General features: G+C 37.3%; 1 protein-coding gene across 7 annotated transcripts in view; it reads left to right on the top strand.

Annotated features, from left to right (window-relative positions):
- The window catches only part of LOC122820345 (phospholipid-transporting ATPase ABCA1-like), a 192358-nt gene that overhangs the window by 136336 nt on the left and 36522 nt on the right, over positions 1–19500 (top strand). For all 7 annotated transcript variants that reach the window (XM_044097692.1, XM_044097696.1, XM_044097691.1 and 4 more), the window contains 6 exons: positions 1128–1305; positions 3164–3279; positions 6040–6184; positions 14941–15064; positions 17718–17847; positions 18687–18807. In XM_044097692.1, the coding sequence (XP_043953627.1) occupies positions 1128–1305; positions 3164–3279; positions 6040–6184; positions 14941–15064; positions 17718–17847; positions 18687–18807 (814 nt within the window). The remainder of the gene's footprint in view (positions 1–1127; positions 1306–3163; positions 3280–6039; positions 6185–14940; positions 15065–17717; positions 17848–18686; positions 18808–19500) is intronic.

The raw sequence follows: 19500 nt of genomic DNA, 5'->3' as shown, positions 1-19500 counted from the left end.
TTATGTGTTGTAATTGGTGCCTGTTTGTCAATGTTAAATGTGACAGGGTCAGCTGATTTAATATGGAAATGATGCAGCAGGACGGAAGCACCGGAAAGCGGGGATTGAAGAATGAAAATCGTTTTTATCCAGTGCTAATTAAGCAGTTGGACTGAAGGACCTTTTAGAAGGAGAACTGTATTAAAAAGAATGTGTGGCAATGAAATGAAGGTCGGCTTAATAATAGACAGTTTTACAAAAAAACAAATTCTGTTTTGTCTGAAATAATGTCCTCTACTTATAACATATTGGTGTGATTGGGGGGGAAAAATGGAACAAAATGTGGGGTTTGCAAACTAGTGAGAAATTATGACGATGCAAGTGACTTGATGGAGCCATGCAAATAAATAAAGTGAATGAAAGGGGAACCACGTATACATTAGTAAATTACTAATAAATTAGTAAATTAAAAATACACTTATAAGTATTTAATGTGTAGGATATACCACTGGTTTGGTATATCTTCACCAAACCAGTGTATGATTAAAATGGTCCTCTGAGGTTCTTTGAAGTTTGTGGGATCGTTGGAATGTTTTGAAGCGAATCATAATGTGGCTGCACTTGGACGCATATCTGCACATCTGTCATCATTTTTTAGAATCAGTCAGTAATTTGGACGTCTTATCCATGGCATAAGATAATGGGGATGAGGTGTTTTCTGTTTGTACATCTCGCTAAGTAGAATTAGAATAAAAGCATGCACACAGAGTCTAAAATCCCCTTTTCACTGATCCCGAGCTGATCACAATGAGGTTCTGGATCCTAAATTTTTATTTGAGTGATTGATTTTATGGATTGATTTATTTTTAATGAGCAACACTAGAAGTGCTATAAAACTACATTATAAATTCTCTAAACCAAACCTTATATGCACCTAACTGTTGTATTTAAGAGTTATTCAGCTTGGAAAATAGAACAGTTTAAATAAATAATTTAAAGCTCAAAATCAGACATCCATGCCTATTTTAAAATGCTACATATGTTTTCTTTAACTTTTTTTAAAATTATTATTTTTTTGTTATTGTTATCTGTGTACACTTATCTCTCTGCTTCACTTTAAATCTAAAATGTTATCTCTTGATCCGCAGGGCGACGACCTCTACAGACGTGGTGGTGTCCATCTGTGTTATTTTCGCCATGTCCTTCATCCCTGCCAGCTTTGTCCTCTTCCTAATCCAGGAGAGGGTGAGCAAAGCCAAGCATCTGCAATTTGTCAGCGGTGTAAACCCGACCGTCTACTGGTTAACCAATTTCGTCTGGGATATGGTAAGTGTTGTTCCATCTCTCAAAGGATTAAATCTCAATTAATAATGTTGAACATGTGCTGCTAAAAATGTGATCTTTAATCCTTCCAGGTTCACTTCAAAGGCCTTTTATTTCTTGCTTTATAATCTAACTCACTGATGTCCGAAAGATTTTATTCCCACCTAGGGCTATGAGTGAAAAATTTCAATCCACTGTAATTGATAATGCAGCTCTGACAGCACTGGCCACAGGGAAAAGGGCTTTACCTGATACACTGTTATAGGCTGAGGCGTAATTATCGACAGCAGCTGCCCCCGTTGGTTATGCTCAACAGGCTTACTGGTACTTTCCCCCAGGCATGATGGAAGTAAACATTTCATCAGGCTCTTTTGGTAACGAAATGCCATCAGGGCACACATCATTATTGTGAATAAATGCAGTCTAAGTGGAGGACAAATGCACCTGGGGAGCCAGAGTAAAGATTTTTTATTTAGTTTTTTTTTTTTGTATTCTGACGTGGACTGCATTACCAAACAAATACAATCAAAAGATAAAATATTGAACATGTCTCCATTGGAAACTCTCTAAAGCACGAAGGAGGGGCATTAAACTAAATATCTGCCAAGCTTTCTACTAAGTTTAAAGCAAGTGTTTTCAAAATGTGGAAGAGATCACGCCCCTCAGACAAAAAGACAATTGCGGCCCCCCACCTACTACATTATTGCAATTATTCCTGTAAACAGTCTGCTGTTGCCATGCTTGATGTTTCATTTATAGTTGATTCATTGATGTTGTGGGATTTACCTGCTAAACTATGTGTAACACCACATGATATGATGCTTCAGTTGCCTTGTTGTTTACAGTGCTGAAAGTATGAACTACTTTCTGCTGTGAGTGAACTACATTTAGCCTATTGTGAAAAAAACTCCAGATGCTTCTCAGAAAATACTGTGACGACAGAACACCTTCACATGCAGTCCAGGAAAAACTCAATTTTAAATATCCTGGTCATTTTTCCTTCCTTTTTTTTCATTGTTGGCACAGTCTCAGTCTCTCCTTACTTATCACTGCTTTTGATGGTAAAATATTCTCAGCTACTTTATCTGTTTTTGATTTTCTTCCCACTTTGCCCCCATTTCCTTCATGTACAGGTCAATAATTGATTCTTAAGTTTAGCTTTGAGTGATGTCTATTAAAAGTAATAAAAACAGAATGACATTTATTTGGATATTTTAGGGTTTAAATTTTCTATATGATCAATCAACGATAATGTAACTTTGGGTAAAAGTTATTAGTCAAGCTGATTTGAGCTACAAATACAGAATCCATTCCACTACCACAGTGAAAGGAAAGGCTATTTTGACTAAATGTACAGATTTAGCAGCAATGTTTTGAAATGCCCTACTGAACAGTTTCCATACGTCATATCTAGGCATACCAGGTCTATCTTTACCAACTCTAAATATGTATTTAACACTATTTTTGACACCTTTTAATTCATCATGGAATAAATTTACTATGGGATGTATGTATCCCATTGTATATGAGTATAAATATAGTTATATATATTAAAATGTCACAGTATCATAGCACAGTTGTTCAGTCAGTGTGTCACTGAGAAAACATTTGCTTCAAAGAGAAGCGAATGCGTCTCTTCATCACTGAATTAATTAGAAAGTTAAAGCTGGGTACACTTAAGTGCTAATTGAAAAGTTATTCACTGATTTTATAATCAGTCAGAGATAAAAAATTAGATAAAAACATTGTCAAAGTGTTGCAGTGCAGCTGTTGATGCTCTGTTGGCCGACTTCTCTTAATAAACACAAAGTGTCTGCTTAAAATCGCTGCTCATGTTTTATTTTCATGATCGTTTTCACAGTGTAACTACATCGTGCCCTGTTTCATCGTGATTGTGATCTTCCTCTGTTTTCAACAAAAAGCCTACGTTTCACCTCCGAATCTGCCCGCTTTGATATTGCTGCTAATTTTTTATGGGTAAGTTAATTAAAATGTTCAATTTCTGTGGAAGTGTTTGTCAACCGTCTTCATATTCACATTAATTAATTTCTGTTCTTGTCGCACATACGGTTGATGTTTTTTTTTGTTGTTGTTGTTTTTATTTTTTGTAAAGCTGAATGAGTTCATCAGTCTAACAGTTATTGTTTTACTCTCGCTGTCTGAGGCAATATTGAATAACAGGACCGAAATAAATCAAGTTAACAATATTGTGCAATAGGAGTCTCCTTTTGTCTATGAATACCGTAAGTATAAATAATTACAAAGGGCAATTATTAATAAAGCAACGTTGATAGTTTGTGGACTAAGTTGAATAGAGAAAAAACAACAGAAGATGTGACAGATGTCCACCAGACTTTCTGGTTCAGCACGGCAGTTGTTTTACCTCCATGTTTCCATAATTTCAGTGTCTGATTGGTTACATGTTACATACAACAGCCTGTGTTCTCATTTGTCCTTGGGGGAACACCGCAGGCTGCATACCATCTTACAAACCCTCCCTCTAATCAGAACATCCTTAAGATTGTCGGAAAGGGGAAAATCAAGGCAAAATTTGACTCAAACACTATGAATAAGGATATTAATTGTTAATCAGCATCAGCCATTTGCTGTGGCTGAGTTCTCTAGCCTTTTGCCACGTTTAGCTTAGTTGCCATTAACGCTAAGTCCACAGTCATTTAAAATGCTTTTAAGGCTAATTTATGCGATTTATTGGCATGAAAGGTGAGAAAAATACCCATAAATGAGACAAGATCAACCTTACCAGATTATTGGTGATTAAAACACTCACTGGAACAGTCAACAGATTGACCTATATGAGCTGGTCAAAACTCCGTATCATCCGACTTATGCGGAGGAAATCCAAGGTTACGGCTCAAGAGTGTGATGCTTTTATAGGCAGGTTGCAGGGCCAGCTGGTTGGGAAATTTCAGCCCAAAACACTCAGAGATCAGCTCCATACAGTGCCTGTTTGACTCACATAATTTCTCACCACTAACACACTGTAGAAGTCACACTGAAGAGCTTCAAGACAGAACTGGACTTTAGCTAAGCATCAGTTCTTCAGTAGCAGTTATGCTTAGAAATAGAAAAAACAACAACAACGAAGGTGTCACATGCCACATTTGTCTCTCCCTTTAGAGGTTTCTTGATTGTCATTTCATCTGTGCTGTATATCAAACCCCACAGAGCACCCTTGCATTCCTTCTTTGGTTATGCACTGACCGTTTTCATTTTTTAAGAGCTTCTATATGTGTGGAAAATTGCTAGCCTGAGCTGCGATTTATAGAAGACCTGTGGTATCTTTGAGAAGTAATCATTTTGACTGGTTTATGGATGAAACTGTTTTGTGAAAGCTCATGGTTTCAATTAAAGTCCCAGCAGCATTTAGTACAATTGTCATGGTAGACCAGAAGAGGCATTTTCCTGGCATCCCTCCCAAACATTCAAGTTTGAATTTAGATGGTGTCTTCTCATTGCTAACAGTTTGTGAAAACCAGAATTTCACTTGTTTGTTTGTTTTTTTACAGCATCCTACTCATTTGGTGGCCTTTATGTTACAGTTGTTGCTTTGTGAATGTGAATTTTCCATCAAAAGCTCTATGATAAAAGAGGTGCTTTATAAAATTAGCCAATTTATCATTCATGAATACCAGTAATTGAGGGACCATGGAGTTTGGCAGAAAATAAACACAGCATTGCACTGAATAAATGTACTGAATTTAGGAGTGGATTTAAAAAAATAATATAAGAGTTTGCAATTGCAATTCCAATTCCTTTATTTTAAAACTATTGATGCTTTTTGAAAGTGTTTCCTGTTTTGATGGAATAATCAAAGTTTCATAGCCAGTGATAATCAATAAGTCATTTCTATGCTATATAAATAACACCCAGTCTGTTCTGCCATGTTTTCCAGAACGTTAACACACACACCCACGCACACACGCATACAACACATAAAAAGGGCAAAAAAACAAGAGATCCCAGTGCTGACCTTTAAAAAACCTTATAAGTAAATCATTTAAAAATATATATCTAATTTTATTCTACAATGTGCCTCTAAAGTTCAGGCCAAAGCCATCAATGGAAACATTTTAGTTAGTTTTTTTTCTTTTTTCATTGTGACTAATAAATTATTTCTGCAACAGTTATAGTGCTTAAGTTTTATTGCACAACAAAGTAAACCCTAATGCAACTTAACAGACACACAAACTCTATAGAAAGCCATCTGTGAAACAAATGTAATCAGTTAAAAATAAATGATTAGCTCATGTCAATATGTTTTCTAAATCATTTATTTTGCATAAATTGCATGCAAGAGCATACAATTATGGAGATGACCTGCCAGTGATAGTGGATAACCCACCGCAACTCCACTTCATAACAGTTTCACTTCGGCTCCTTTTATAACCGAACTTGATCTGCTCTCTGCCAAGTGTGGGCAGCATCCATTTTGCAACGCTTTTATGGGTCACTTACTTGAAATGCAAATTATCTGATAGAGGCTGCTGGTTTCGTGAACCGGCACAGTTGACCTGGTAATCTACATTCATGAATTGAAAATTGCATGGATTCAGTAACCGCTAATTTCATATTTGCCACCACTATTAACCCTGGTGGTTATTTTCATGAGTGTGGGCCAGTGTGGAAATAGCCTCTCAGAAATGTGAAGTTGACAGAATTTTTATGAAGTTTTTATTCTGGTATCTCTGTGATTGTGTCTTGCTTTGCTCTGATCAGATGGGCCATCACACCCATGATGTACCCAGCCTCCTTCGTCTTCAGCGTTCCCAGCACAGCTTACGTGGTGTTGACCTGCATCAACCTCTTCATTGGCATCAACGGCAGTGTGGCCACCTTCATCATGGAGCTCATTGATGATGATGTGAGTGACAAAAAACAACACCAAGCACAACCATTAAATCAGCTACTTACTCACGCTATGAAATTGCAAGGCAGTTAAATTAATTCAATACAATATGGGACTAACCTACATAAGCCTAATACATGAGAAGCGGTTGCTAATTACACTTTCATAAACTCATGCAATGTCATTATGCCCATTTATGCTCTATAAATTGTCTTCCTTTTGTATCTTGATGATCCATTTTGTCTTTTTCACTAACTTCTGGTTTACCTGTTAACAGCTGTTCTTGAGTTGCTCATGTTCATTGATTCCCAGTCAGTTGTGTTTGATTGTGCTCTGTTTGCTTAGCGTTTCCTTTTTTCCTCAAGTTTCTTTGTAATTTCTTGAATTTGGTCACTTTGTCCTTCCTCATTTGTCCCTAGATTCATTACAGCTGTTTTACATTCAGTTCTAAGGATTGATTAAGTCACAGTCTGTTCCCAGAAATCTGATTGTGCATTGTTCATCCGTTCAAACAATTATACACAGGGATAAAAACCTTGCAAAGGTCCAGCCTTCATACTGTTTAGGAATGAGAGGGCTTATGTATCCTAGAGATAAAATTGCTGTGCCAAATATGCACATCAACCCCAAATCAAAATCAGAAGCCTTGAGAAGATACTGGCTTAATTTGGTAACAGCTTTGTAATTCCATTAAAATAAACCCTGTAACAATGTGGGCTGAAGGGCCACTCAAAGAGGAAGAATCCGTCTTTCAGTAAATAAAATGAAAAGCCATATGACAATTTGAGACAAAAACTTTACTTTTCATATAATGAAAACAAATTTTAAACATCTCAAGACATCAATAAGTAAGTTAACAGTTGGACAGAATATTGTCTTCCAGATGGACAATGTTACTTGACATAGCGTCATATTAGCTACAAACTGGCTTTTGGGCAGCAAAGTCTTTGCGTTGGAGTGACTGCAACAAGGTGGGTGAGGCTTATGAAAAGATACCCAAAAAGTAGGATGAAAGTCGTACATTTAAGGAGGCAAATTTAATATTTGTACACTTCAGAATTTAAAAATTGTTAAATAGGAAAGTCTTTTCTAGAAATTCCCCTTCTGGAATTTTGCAAAAAGAAAACAAAAATGGTAGTACAGATTGACACAAAACAGAAATGTCAGGCTAATTTTTTTTTTATATAAAAAAAAAATAAAGAAAGTTGTCTTTTTGCATAGTATATATCTCTGTAGAGACCTCTCCTACAGAGGAGAGACTAGAGCAGCAAACTCAGGCTGTAAAAATTTCACAGCTGCTCAAAAATCCTATTTACGCAGGAGCCATAACAGAAGCTGGCTAATTGACTTGAATCCTTGATAAACGTTGTGTGTTTTCTAAGCAAAGCCTTCCTTGTGCCTGCATGCATGTAGGTGGGTGGGTAGAACGTGTGTATCCACCTGGTATTTGCCTTAAAGCAGCCCCTTTAATCCTTTCAAGGATTTTTCAAAGAGCCAATTTTTCCCTATTCTTTTTAAACTTTAATCGTTCGCTGAGAATAAGGGTCCTCGGAGAAGTTCCCTCATCCATCTTTCAGCAAGTTGTTCATTATGGCGGCAGCCTTGGTCTCAAAGGATTTAAAAAGACAAAGAAAACCAAAAGGGAGCTAAATAAGAAATGCAGAGATTTGGTTCGAAGAGGAAGCAACGCAGAGCGAGAGGAGAAAAACTGAATGTCAATCATTTATTATTTGTGATTGCATTTAAATGGAATTTCGTGAAAAACTTGACAGTTTCTGACATAAATTATATTTTCATCAGTGGATGGACATTATCTACTTCTTTGATTTTCATTCCCTATCACTCTCTGAACCAAATAGCCTACATCCAGATAGATCTGTAGTTACACGATTAGCATTCCTCATCAACACACACAATAACACTTAATTCTTTATGAGTCCCAGCATCTTCCACACCTTCACTCTGACGCTGGATGTTGTCTTTCCGGACAGTTTTTCCTCCCCTCATGGACACAGATCCCCGTGACTTGATGTCTCCTCTGGCTCTGCTCAGGATGTTTCTTGTCTCTCCTGCATTGATTTTATTGTTGCCAGCATTCATTGGCAATTTTTAGTCATTTATTTTTTACTTGGCTCTATTTTTGCCTTCTGCATTCTCATTATTTATTAATGCAGTGTCAGTGGGGCATGTAACTCATAAAAGGTGCCAGCATAATGGGCAGGATGTTGCCCGCAGGCAGAGTAAAGGGACGGATTTACAACTTGCATCTCTTGCTTCGAAGCGCCGGGGATGCTGATGGTGTTTCTGTGAGACTTGATGGTGACAATAATCCCTTTAATTAGACTTGATTTTCACTGTCAACAGAACAGATGGGTCAGCAGAATGTTAAAACCCTCAACAAGAGTTCACACTTGATTTCTCTTCGGAATAGACTTTATCATTTTTCGCATTGCAACCAAAATCTGAAAGGGTTTCCACTGGGATTTTATAACAGATCAGCCTGGAGACGCAAGTCTGTTGTGGAATGAAAAGGGCACACAGTCCTCTAAATTTTTGACAAGTGACGTTCTGAGAAGTGCTTCTACTGTGATACTCCTAAATAAAATCCAGTGCAACCAGTTTGTTTCATATCTTCACTAGGATGTAATTTAATTGCAACACAAATCCAGCTGTTCTGAAAGGCCTAAAGGGGACAAACGTTATGAAAACCAAAACACACAGCAGAGAAGTCCAGGATGAAGTTGCAGGTTTGGATAGGAACAGGATATCCCAGGTTAAGAACAACACATAGATCACTGTTCAATCCGTCAGTGTGAAATCAAATTGAGAATGTCACAGCTGCAAACCTACCAAGACACTGCCCACCACCCAAACTGACAGAAATCGGAAAGTGCAGCATTAATCAAAGATGCTGTCTAGAGGATGCAGAGATGCACCACTTGGGCGGCAGAATATGTTGACAGCAGAACTATAAGTGGTGTGCTCCACAAATAGGAACTTTGAGGAAGACTGGCACTATGAAAGCTATTGTTGAACGACAGCATCCCACACACCATGTAGGAAAACCCTGCAGACATGTGGATGAAGATTCTCTCGTCAAATAGTGATGGCAGCAAAATGAGAATATTTTTCCTAGTGTCGGGATAAGAAGGCTCAACAAAGTTGATAGGGAGATTGATGGAGATAAATGTAGGTCAATAACTGAGGAACGCCTGTTTGAGGTTAAAGAGGACTTGAGATCTGAGGCAAAGGTTCGCCCTCCAAATAAATATAAAAATAAATGTTCTAATGCATTTCTTACCAACCGGGACCTCAAAATGGCTTCCACTTGTCTGAACCATACGAAGGCTCCATGGTTGTCTTCTGTGAGAAGTGCATTGATATTGTCTTACTATCATCACTGGTCAGTGTTGTTATTGAGCAAAAAATAGATGTAAATGCAATTAAGCAAAATTAGCCATCATTACTGTTATCTCCTTATTTTTACCTATGATGCTTTTGAGTAGCTTTTACTTCTAGAGTAGTTTTTTTTTTAGCTAACACTACACTATAATACAATGCAACACTTGAGAATTGGCTTCATATAGTTTCATTAATATTAAGCATAAAATCTTCTTGTAAGTGCCACTGAAGGCAAAGCAAGAACATCCTCTACAGTACTTGTACAGTATTACCAGAGAGCGGTCTAGTTAAAGTCAAGCCACAAGTCCATCTGAGAATCTAGAATAAGACTTGAAAATCAATGTTCACAGATACTCTCTATCCAGCCTTACTGAGCTTGAGCTATTTTACCATGCAGAAGGAGGAAAAAAATTCAGTTTGAAGATGCACCAAGTTGGTAGAGACATACCTCGAAAGATTGCAGCTGGAAAAACAGCAAATGGTTATTTAACAAAGTATTAACTCATGGGGGGATGAACACAAATACACAAGATTTTTCAGCCGTTTACATGAGAAAAGTTTAAAATAAATTGGTGTCATCCCGCTACTTTACCATTATTCTTTATTTATCAAAAGGAATTCCCCCCAAAAAATATGCTGAAGCTTGTGGGTGTAGCGCAACAAAGTACGAAAAAGTTCAAGTGGCTTGAATATGTTTGCATGACATGACAGCGAACAGATGTACTCCTACAACATGACGGCTCAATCCAGGAACAAAGCTTTGTCTCATCATCTCCAGACTCCTCAGCGGTGGCGTTAGTCAAACAGTGTCGCTCAAAAGTAAAGCTACTGGCTCCAGGATGTTTTCTGACTTCAAGCAGAGGGAGGATCTTGATCCCCTTTGGGTATTGCTCCATTTTTTATCAGTGAAAGAAAAATGTGAGGGAAAGAAAACAGCAGAGTGAAGAACCGGAGCAGCACATTCACACACTCTTTGCCCTAGTTTTTGTTTTAAAACCACTGGGAGATTTGCTACCCCTTAGGACTGTCCGACTCCCTGTAGACTACATCAATCCTTGCTCGCCTAACGCCTCGAGCCGTGTCTGAGTCAATATCTCCACCACGTGCCACACGGAGATAACCACAGGCAGGCGTTATGATTTTTTTAAATTATTATTATTTTTAAGTGACGGAGGTAAAGGTGGTGCCATCAAATTTAACTTGAGCAAATTGTATCAAACTCTACATTTACTGCCCAGCAGTGTCCGTCATTGCATTGTAGCATTGCATTGTAGCATTGCATTGTAGCATTGCACACAAAACCACGAGTTCATGCATTATCCTGAAGAATCTAAGTGATAGTACCTTAGTATTTCCACAAAAATATCAACCATTTAAAATACGATAGTTGATGGTTTGAGGTGTATATATATATAATTATTATTTTTATTTTTTTACCTGCATGCTTTCCCTGATGTTATGAATGGAGCTGCATTGAGGAAATAAGCACAAGTAGTGATATGGGTCAGATAAACCAGAGCGCATAAAGGATTTACAGCATGCAAAAAGGATTTACAGTAGCGAACATAAAAAAACAGGAGGACAAATTTGCTAGTATTCTATCATATGCTCTTATAAATGATGGGAGAAACTAAGAGAAGATGCTTTTTTTTGTTGTATTCTGAAATTAAGTCCCGCTTTGCGTCACACGTGTCCGCTGTGTGCCAGAAAGCCTAGCTTCAGATGCAACCTTTCCCAAGTCAGCCTATGCCTTTTGCACCCAAGGTCATTGCTGTTTATTAGCTGCTTGACTTTCCTGTCTCTCTACTAGCTCTCTGGAGAGTGTAAGGAATAAAGGTGCCTTCAGAAAATCCCAGGGTGGATGTGTGTTTAAATGTTTACATCCAACAGCAAGGGATTAAACACACTGACAGACCAATTGTGGGTTGCCTCCGAGCTCTTTCAAACAATTAAAAGTGATTTTATTAAGAGATTTTTTTGTTTCATAAACCTACATCCTTTAGAATGAGTTTACACTGAAATTTCATGGGGGATTTGGTGGTAACCAGTGGCAACAGGTGAAAACATTTTTGGTGATATGTGAATAAATTTCCCTTCCTAGCCAAGTACATGGATTCAGATGAATGGTTGGAAAATGACTACAATTCCTCAGTAATGTAAAATTCCTGATAGAGGAAAATTACATGAAGAGGGTGATGAGGGAACGCAGCGGTTTACTTAACAACCCTCTTTTGGTTCGGTTTTGTTCTAGAGCTGCTTAGGATACAATGAAGTCTCAGGATTACAAGGTTTCCAGGAGAAAAAAAATACCACATTATGTCAATAAGCTTAGCTTCTCATGCAAGTCAACCTAACAATGATCTCAAAGAGCTGAGGGAAAAAGAAAAAACATTGGGTCATTGTTATGTGACCCTCCTTAAGCTCTGAATATTTCAGTCTGGAGACACCATCCTTCATGCTTCAGAGAGCTTCTGCAGATTTTGCTGGAAAAACAACTAACAAAACAAAATTACCAGCAGTTTAGGCTGCAAAAGATGCTTCCATGGCAAAGAAATTAGGAGTCCCTTTTTTTTTGGTGTGAGCCTATTTCATTGGTTTTAGTATTTTTCAAAAATGATCCAATAAAAAAAAAAAAAAAAATGATTTGTGTGTAAATGTAGACAAAGCAATATGTAATTGCAGTAAACTTTTATTGTTTTTTGTTTGTGTATTGTGGAAGGCTATCCTTGCTCGTTGTCTGTAAATCATGTGGTGTGTTTTAGCTGAATTCATACAAAACATGAAACTATGGTCCTGTTGCTGTATATTTATTAATATTTCTTATATAAGCTCTGACAGTTCTTTTTCATGTCAAGCTCTGCTCTTTGTGTGTTCTGAAGTATTTAGTTTTTCAAGGAAGACTGCTTGAAGATTAAACAGCACCATACACCAAATGTATCAAGGATGGAGAAATTATTGCTAAACTCAACATCTGAAGGTTTGCTTTTACATGATGATCAGTGAGAGCTTTTCATCATGGTCTCATGTCTGCTCCAGTGACCAGCTACTCATAAGAGGAGAAAATAATATTCTTACATAAGCCCACGTTTGATCTTAAGCATCCGTGTGTTTATTTTTCCACAAAGAGAAATGATTAGACTTGGTGGCATTTTCATTCATTTGCATGCACTCATATCATATGCATAGTGAAATTATTTTAAAGTAAAAATATATATATGTAAAAATTGTTTTGCGAACTGTACTTCATTTTGTTCATCCGATGTCGCTACCCTCCAGCCCCTCCTTGCCAACCTCCCCACCATTTTTTATTTTTATATTTTTGTGGATGTGGCATTATCATCTGTCCTTGCTGTCTCAGGTAGAAGTAGAAAGAGTTGAGCATGAAAATCCACACCTGGATTTAAAATCAGTTCCTGAGCAGAGACATCTGAGCATTGCTTAAAAATAAACATATATATAACAAGGTCACAGAGTTGGCTCCCAAGACGTCAACAGTTTCTACTGATGTTTCTGTAGCATCACAGATGCACTCAGTCACTTGAGCTATGTTATTATTTAGATTCTAGGCAATGGTAAGTTCACCTACATTGTGTTTTTGTGGAGTTACGTTGGCTACAAACTCTTTTTGAGCTTAATTAACAAATACAATATCTGGCTGTTTGTTGACAGTTATCTGCATTGTGTACACATCCAGTAAAATTGACTTACAATTATTTTGGGGACTGTTTCTACCGGTTTTACATATTTGCTGCAGAACTACTTCTTTGTCCAATGTTCCTAAGAAGCATTGCAAAAAGCATCATGGAGGAGCATCATTGCCATGAAATGCCAAAGGGGAAATGTTGGAAAGAGCAGGAGTTTCTCAAAGAGATTGTCGTCAAGGTGTCAAATTACAAAGTCCAATTTCTTTTAAGTTACATTTAATATGTACATCATTTTCATTGCAATTTAGGGTTACATAGCTACTCGCTTGTGTTATAAAATTTTACTATGTGTCTGAACAATATATAACGCTCCGTTTTAATTGTAAAATTGGATGAACCCAAAAAGTCCTATCACTTGTTTCTGAGTCATAAAACTAGTGAGAGTTTATATTAGTATCACCTAACTTAATGAATCCAAGATGTTTTCAACCAAAACTTCTGTATTTTGTGCAGCTTTTCCTGCCTGGCACACAGCATATGGCTGAGATTAGCTGCTCCTTTACAGAGCAGGCACATAACCCAGAAACGTAACCGGTGAAAGTCTGTCTGACTGTGGCATTTGGCCTGTTATGGCTCCATGCAATCTTGGTAACTGCATATTGAAAGCTCAGTCATGCAAACTAATTTCACCTTGCAATAACAGAGACACACACACACATACACGCACACACGCACACACACCAATGAATGAAATATTGGACACTAATGGACTTTACCTGGAAAACTATGACACACCTTACAACATCCTGCATTACCGAATCTTTACACCAGCAAAAGCAGAAATGATGAATTTTTAGTCTCCTGCTGCGAACGCGTGAGCTTTGAAGACTGCAATGAAGCAGGATGCATAATGCATGAAGTTGGTTTTGAACGCCAAGCCACGGCAAGTGTATTTATAGTTTACCCTTGCTCTTTCTGCGTTTTGTTTTCCAAACTGTTTCTCTTCTGTGGCGTACTGGACGTCCTTCCTTACATCCATTAGATTGTTACAAGCTCATTTTTCTGAAGCCATTTAGCTCATTACTGCTTTGTCCTTTATTGCGATCCCACATAATTGCCCCCATGGGGGAATAGGTTTGGTAAAATAGTAGTAAAATACCTTGTCAAGATAAGACATGCTTTTAATTTATTTCTTATTGAACAGTGAACCAATATGATTTTGCTCTGTTTTTGGTGTTTTCTGTCTTGTTTATCACATTGTCAAAATAATTCCAAGAGGCAGATAAACAGAGTTCTCATCTCTTGGGTCAGGATGTTGCGTTTCCCTCAGTTATGATTTAAAAGACGAACATCTGTTTGCCTGAGCCTCTGCTAATCCATTTATTTGTACATGTTTTTCCGTATGTGGGCCTTTTCACAGATCACACAGTATGTTTCCCACTGTCAAATATGGTAGAAGAAACTTGATACACTGTGCTCTCTGAATACACCATTTGGAGCGCTGCAACACAACAGCGCTCAGCGTGTGAATGGAGTGCGGGGTGTTTGTTAATTATCAGCACTGTCTTCTGAAGTTCTAGCTCCTCTCGCCCTGCTGATTAAAGATTAATGTTCACCATATTGTGCTTGGGCTATACAAAAACCCTACCAGGGCAAATAAATATTAGAAAGTTTGTCATGCCTCTGATGGGTTTGTTTTTTTTGTTTGTTTTTTTTCTTCAACAGAACATATCCCACATTAATGACATAGTGAAGCAGGTGCTTCTGATATTCCCACATTTCTGTCTGGGCAGAGGTCTTATTGACATGGCCAAGAACCAGGCAATGGCAACACTTTTCATCAATTTTGGTAAGTACTTCTGCCACACCAGAAGCAAAAAACAAACTATATCACATTAACTGACACATAACGTTTTGCAACTTTATTTGTTGCTCATGTGGGTATACATTTTAAGCTTCAAATGCTTTCAATGTTGTCTAAAAGCAATATGCTTAGAGAACTATTAAGCTGGCATCCAGTGGTAGGATTTAAGAAAAAAACACTCTGTGCTGCCTTCCTCTTACTGCACAGGGAAATGACTGCTTGTGACAAAAACTACAATTTTAAAAGCTTAAATGCTGTCACTATTCAGATATTTGTCACCAGAATGGTATATCAGTGGTCAATACAGACATTGTGCAAGTCTCACTTTTCTCCATATAATCGGTTCATGTTTTGAGAGTTTACTTAAGGTTTACAGGTTGTTCCAAGGACATGGTCTCTCACACCAGTGAAAGTATGAGACTTTCTACTGTTGGCTTTTCTCACAAAACACAGTTTGGCCTTTAATGTCAGTTCAAAACAAGGTTGTAGGATCAGTAGAGGAGATGTCAAAGTCTAAGTATACATTCATACCGGTGCTACAAGCTGTCCCTCATTTACCCTGGTACACAAATAGAAAATTAAGCTGCAGCCACAGGTCATTATCATGTTTGTTGGTGCTTTTCAGGAAATCATCCAACTTTTTATTCTTTCTTTCTTGCAGAGCAGAATGAACTTTTGTTTTTGTAAACTTGAATCAATTAGTTTTGTGCATCTTTGTTGATGAATGCATTAAAATAATGTTTTAAATACACCAGAACATTATCCAGATCACTTACAAGCATCCTAATACATTAAAAGTTTTGCATTTTTGTCAAATTCATTTAAATAGCACAACAAAGAGGAGGAAAAAGTGCTCAGAAAGAGAATACACTCACTGTCTGTGGGAGGAAACTTGACACAAACTAGAGTGTGAGTTATCCTTGAACAGTTTGGCTGAAAGGAGAACAGATGAACGCTAACAAACAAATACTGAACAGGTTGGTGAGAACAGTAAAACATACATGCTGAGATCAGAGAGGGCTGCTTAAAGCTACAGGGAGAGAAGAACAGATTGGGGAAAAAAATAGAAAGAATATTTACCCATTCATTTTAGAAGGGTCTGTTTCTCTTTTTTTTCTTTTGACGAATACTTGGGTTCCATTTTGAAATGTACAGAAGCTGTTCTTAAGTTCTACTAAACTAACAATGGATTGATTTTAAAACAGTGCAATTCAATGTTACTACAGTATTTACAAAGACTGAGGTTCAAAAATGATAAAAATATGTAAATTTTTATAGAAAAAACTAACCATAACTAACCATATTAGTACCATACTGTTAGTATTAATCTTTAAGGTTGTTGATAATTGCATTAATATTGATTTTTGAGGTTTTCAGGAAGATGGGAATATTGCTCATATAAACAAACTCAAATTCAATGAGGACTAACACTTAAAAATCAATTTGAACGTTGGTTTACCCAAACTGTATCTGCAGTTACTCAAAATGACTCGGTGGGATCCTTTCACTCACCTCCCTCCCTCCCTGATTCTGATCAAATATTAAGCATACTTGAGACCTAGTTTGATAAACATGGGGGAACCATGAACTGGTTCAAACACAGTAGTTGTTCAAATTGCAGCTCGCCTCATAATTTTGAAAATGGTGTTTACCATGAGACCAATTGGCACAAGTGTTTAAGTGTTACACCATAAACATAAGAATATTCAGGCATAAAAACAGCATGCCTTGGGTCTACTTGTGGTCACAACTCCAAGTCACACTAAAGTAGTACACATACCCACAAATCATTCAGGCCTTCCCAGAGAAACACTCAATTCAACCACAGTCCTCATTTTAAAGTGACACCATACTATTTCTTTCAAATAGCTAGTTCTCCAGGGGGGAAATATTTGACCGGTAACACAGCTCCCAAGCCTCTACTAAAGCTCTGAGTTAAATTTAGACGGGAGAAAGGGAGACAAGTGGTACGGTGGCTGCGGAGGTGGATCTGGGGTCGAGGGGGCTGTCAAGAGGCAAAGAAGCACATGAAAGTGGAAGAGGAGCCTTATCTGCCGAGATGGAGCAGGAAATAGCAGTCTGAGGAATAATTTGCAGTGGTGGTGGAGACCAGAGAGAGAAAAGCAATCACAACTTAAAAGGGCTGGTGTGAAGAGGGGCTATTTACTAGAGAATGAGACTGAAAGCGCTTTCGTTTTTCTTGTCTCTCATTTTGCTCCCCCGCCACTCCCCTCACTCCGCTGTATCAGGCTGTAAGGAGGGAGAAAGTTTGTGTCAAGGGCTGTCACCGCTTTACTTATGTGTTCATCCATTAAAGACCCTCACTTATAGAAAGCAAGTACAGGATGTCAACAATTTTCTCAAATTACTTTTTAAATTTTTTTCTTTTAATTTTGGCTATTCTGTAAGAGGCTTCTTAAACTGCTGCCTTCAACAATACGTCACAGATAAATTTTAAAAGGCCGATAACATTTACAGAAGACACACTATAATTTGGCTGTCTGTGAAGTGAAAACATAGCAGTTTTCTTTTTATTTTGACAATTTTTACCTGAAAAATGTCTGTTGAGATCTAGAAATGGACCTAAAAAGACCCATGACTGTCATCACTGTACTCAAGTCCTTTGTTTTTGTTTTAGGGGAAGATCGTTTTAAGGATCCACTGAGCTGGGAGATGGTGGGAAAAAATCTCCTTGCCATGTCTATTCAAGGAGCTGTGATGTTCATCACTACCATTCTCATCCAGTACAAGTTCTTCTGCAAACCGAGGTGACGCTTAGAAACTGTTTAATGGTATTTCTCTTTCCATAGGTATGGTAATATCAGACAATAACTAACTTCTGAACATTTAACATGGCCAAGAGATGATGGGACAGTGGAAAAGATTATTATGTGCAAGTTGTCCAATAAGGAGTTTGCTTCTCACTGAAGCTAGTCAAGTCTAAAATGTTATGTGAATGCAAACATGTGGCAAGCACAGACGTCTCCAATGATAACATCAATGTCCACGGTTTACATTTCAGAAAAAGTATTCTTTTCAAAGAAGCTACATGAATGATCAGGTTTTCCTGAAACACTTGAAAGCCGAATAGGAATATTAGCACTATAGGTTGTTCAGCACCAATCTGGTGATTGAATAAAGAACACATCCATTTATTGAATAGTAAATTGTAAGTAATGATGTACTATCCAGTAAATTAATGCATCTAGAAGGGGTTTTGGATTGAAAATGTTGCTTACTTTATGTCATTTTTTTATTAAAAGGTGATTAATTGTATAAAATAAATTACAAGCCCTTCCATTAAACTGATTAAAAATTTTAGTCCCATGTAAGTGTTTTGCACATCTATTCCACATGCACCTCTCAAACAGCAAATCTTTGCTATCCAAATAGCAACATGTGTTTATTCGTTCTGTGACTGCATTTGGGTTTGTGAGTGTGAATTTTTGTCAAATTAATGTTTCCATGGAAACTAACCCTCTGCAGCTCATGAAAATTGTAGAAATTGTTTTCACAGGGTTTGAACTTTGACTGAACTAATTTATTAGGTTTATTTTAATATTAATAAGCCGAGATAATCGGAGCCCTTGACTTTGTGTCCAATCAGGCTTATATCACCAAAGCAGGCGGCTACAGAGGAGGAGGACGTTGACGTTGCCCGGGAACGCCAGAGAGTGTATGAAGGCAGAGCTCAGAATGACCTGTTGAGGATCTGTGACCTCACAAAGGTATTCAACCTTGATTTCAAATACTTTTTTTAGTCTGTGTTATTCAGTCTTTTTCTATGATAAATCATCCCACAGGCTGGTTTGCACAACAAGGCACAATCACACAATTTTAATACACTTTGGCATAGTCCTTCTTCAATGTGCGAGCCACAGGATTCTAATTAGTGAAAGAACATACTGCCTTCTGATGATCCCCAGCTGCCTATCTTTTCTTGAATTGTGACAGTTTTGTGAATGTGTACGGTAACATTTCTTTATGAATGCCATAAAAAGACATATTTTTTGAGTCTAAATCCAATCAAACTTCAGCAATGTACTTTCTGTTTGCCCTTGAGAATCCTCATTCAATTTTTTATTTTTTTTTTATCTTCCATCACAAAACACGTATTTTACATTTTTGAGATGCATTTCGCGCACAGCAACCTCCTCACTTATCTTCACCTCTGCTAAAGATGTGTGAAAAGGTTTAAATTAAATTTGTCTTTTATAGCAGTAGTGAAAACATTTTATATATATATATATATATATATATATATATATATTTTTTTTTTTTTTTTTTCAAAAATGCAATCTTAAAAAAATCACACACAAAAAAAAAACACAACTACTGGCATCCCTAACATGTAATTATGAATTAATAGCATTCTTTTATTTGGAGTTTACTTTTTTAAGATTATCAAAATATCTCCAAAA

This window comes from Gambusia affinis, linkage group LG18, assembly GCF_019740435.1.
Source record: "Gambusia affinis linkage group LG18, SWU_Gaff_1.0, whole genome shotgun sequence".
Taxonomy (NCBI): domain Eukaryota; kingdom Metazoa; phylum Chordata; class Actinopteri; order Cyprinodontiformes; family Poeciliidae; genus Gambusia; species Gambusia affinis.
Note: the sequence above shows the minus strand (reverse complement) of the source record. Positions and strands in the feature narration are given on the sequence as shown.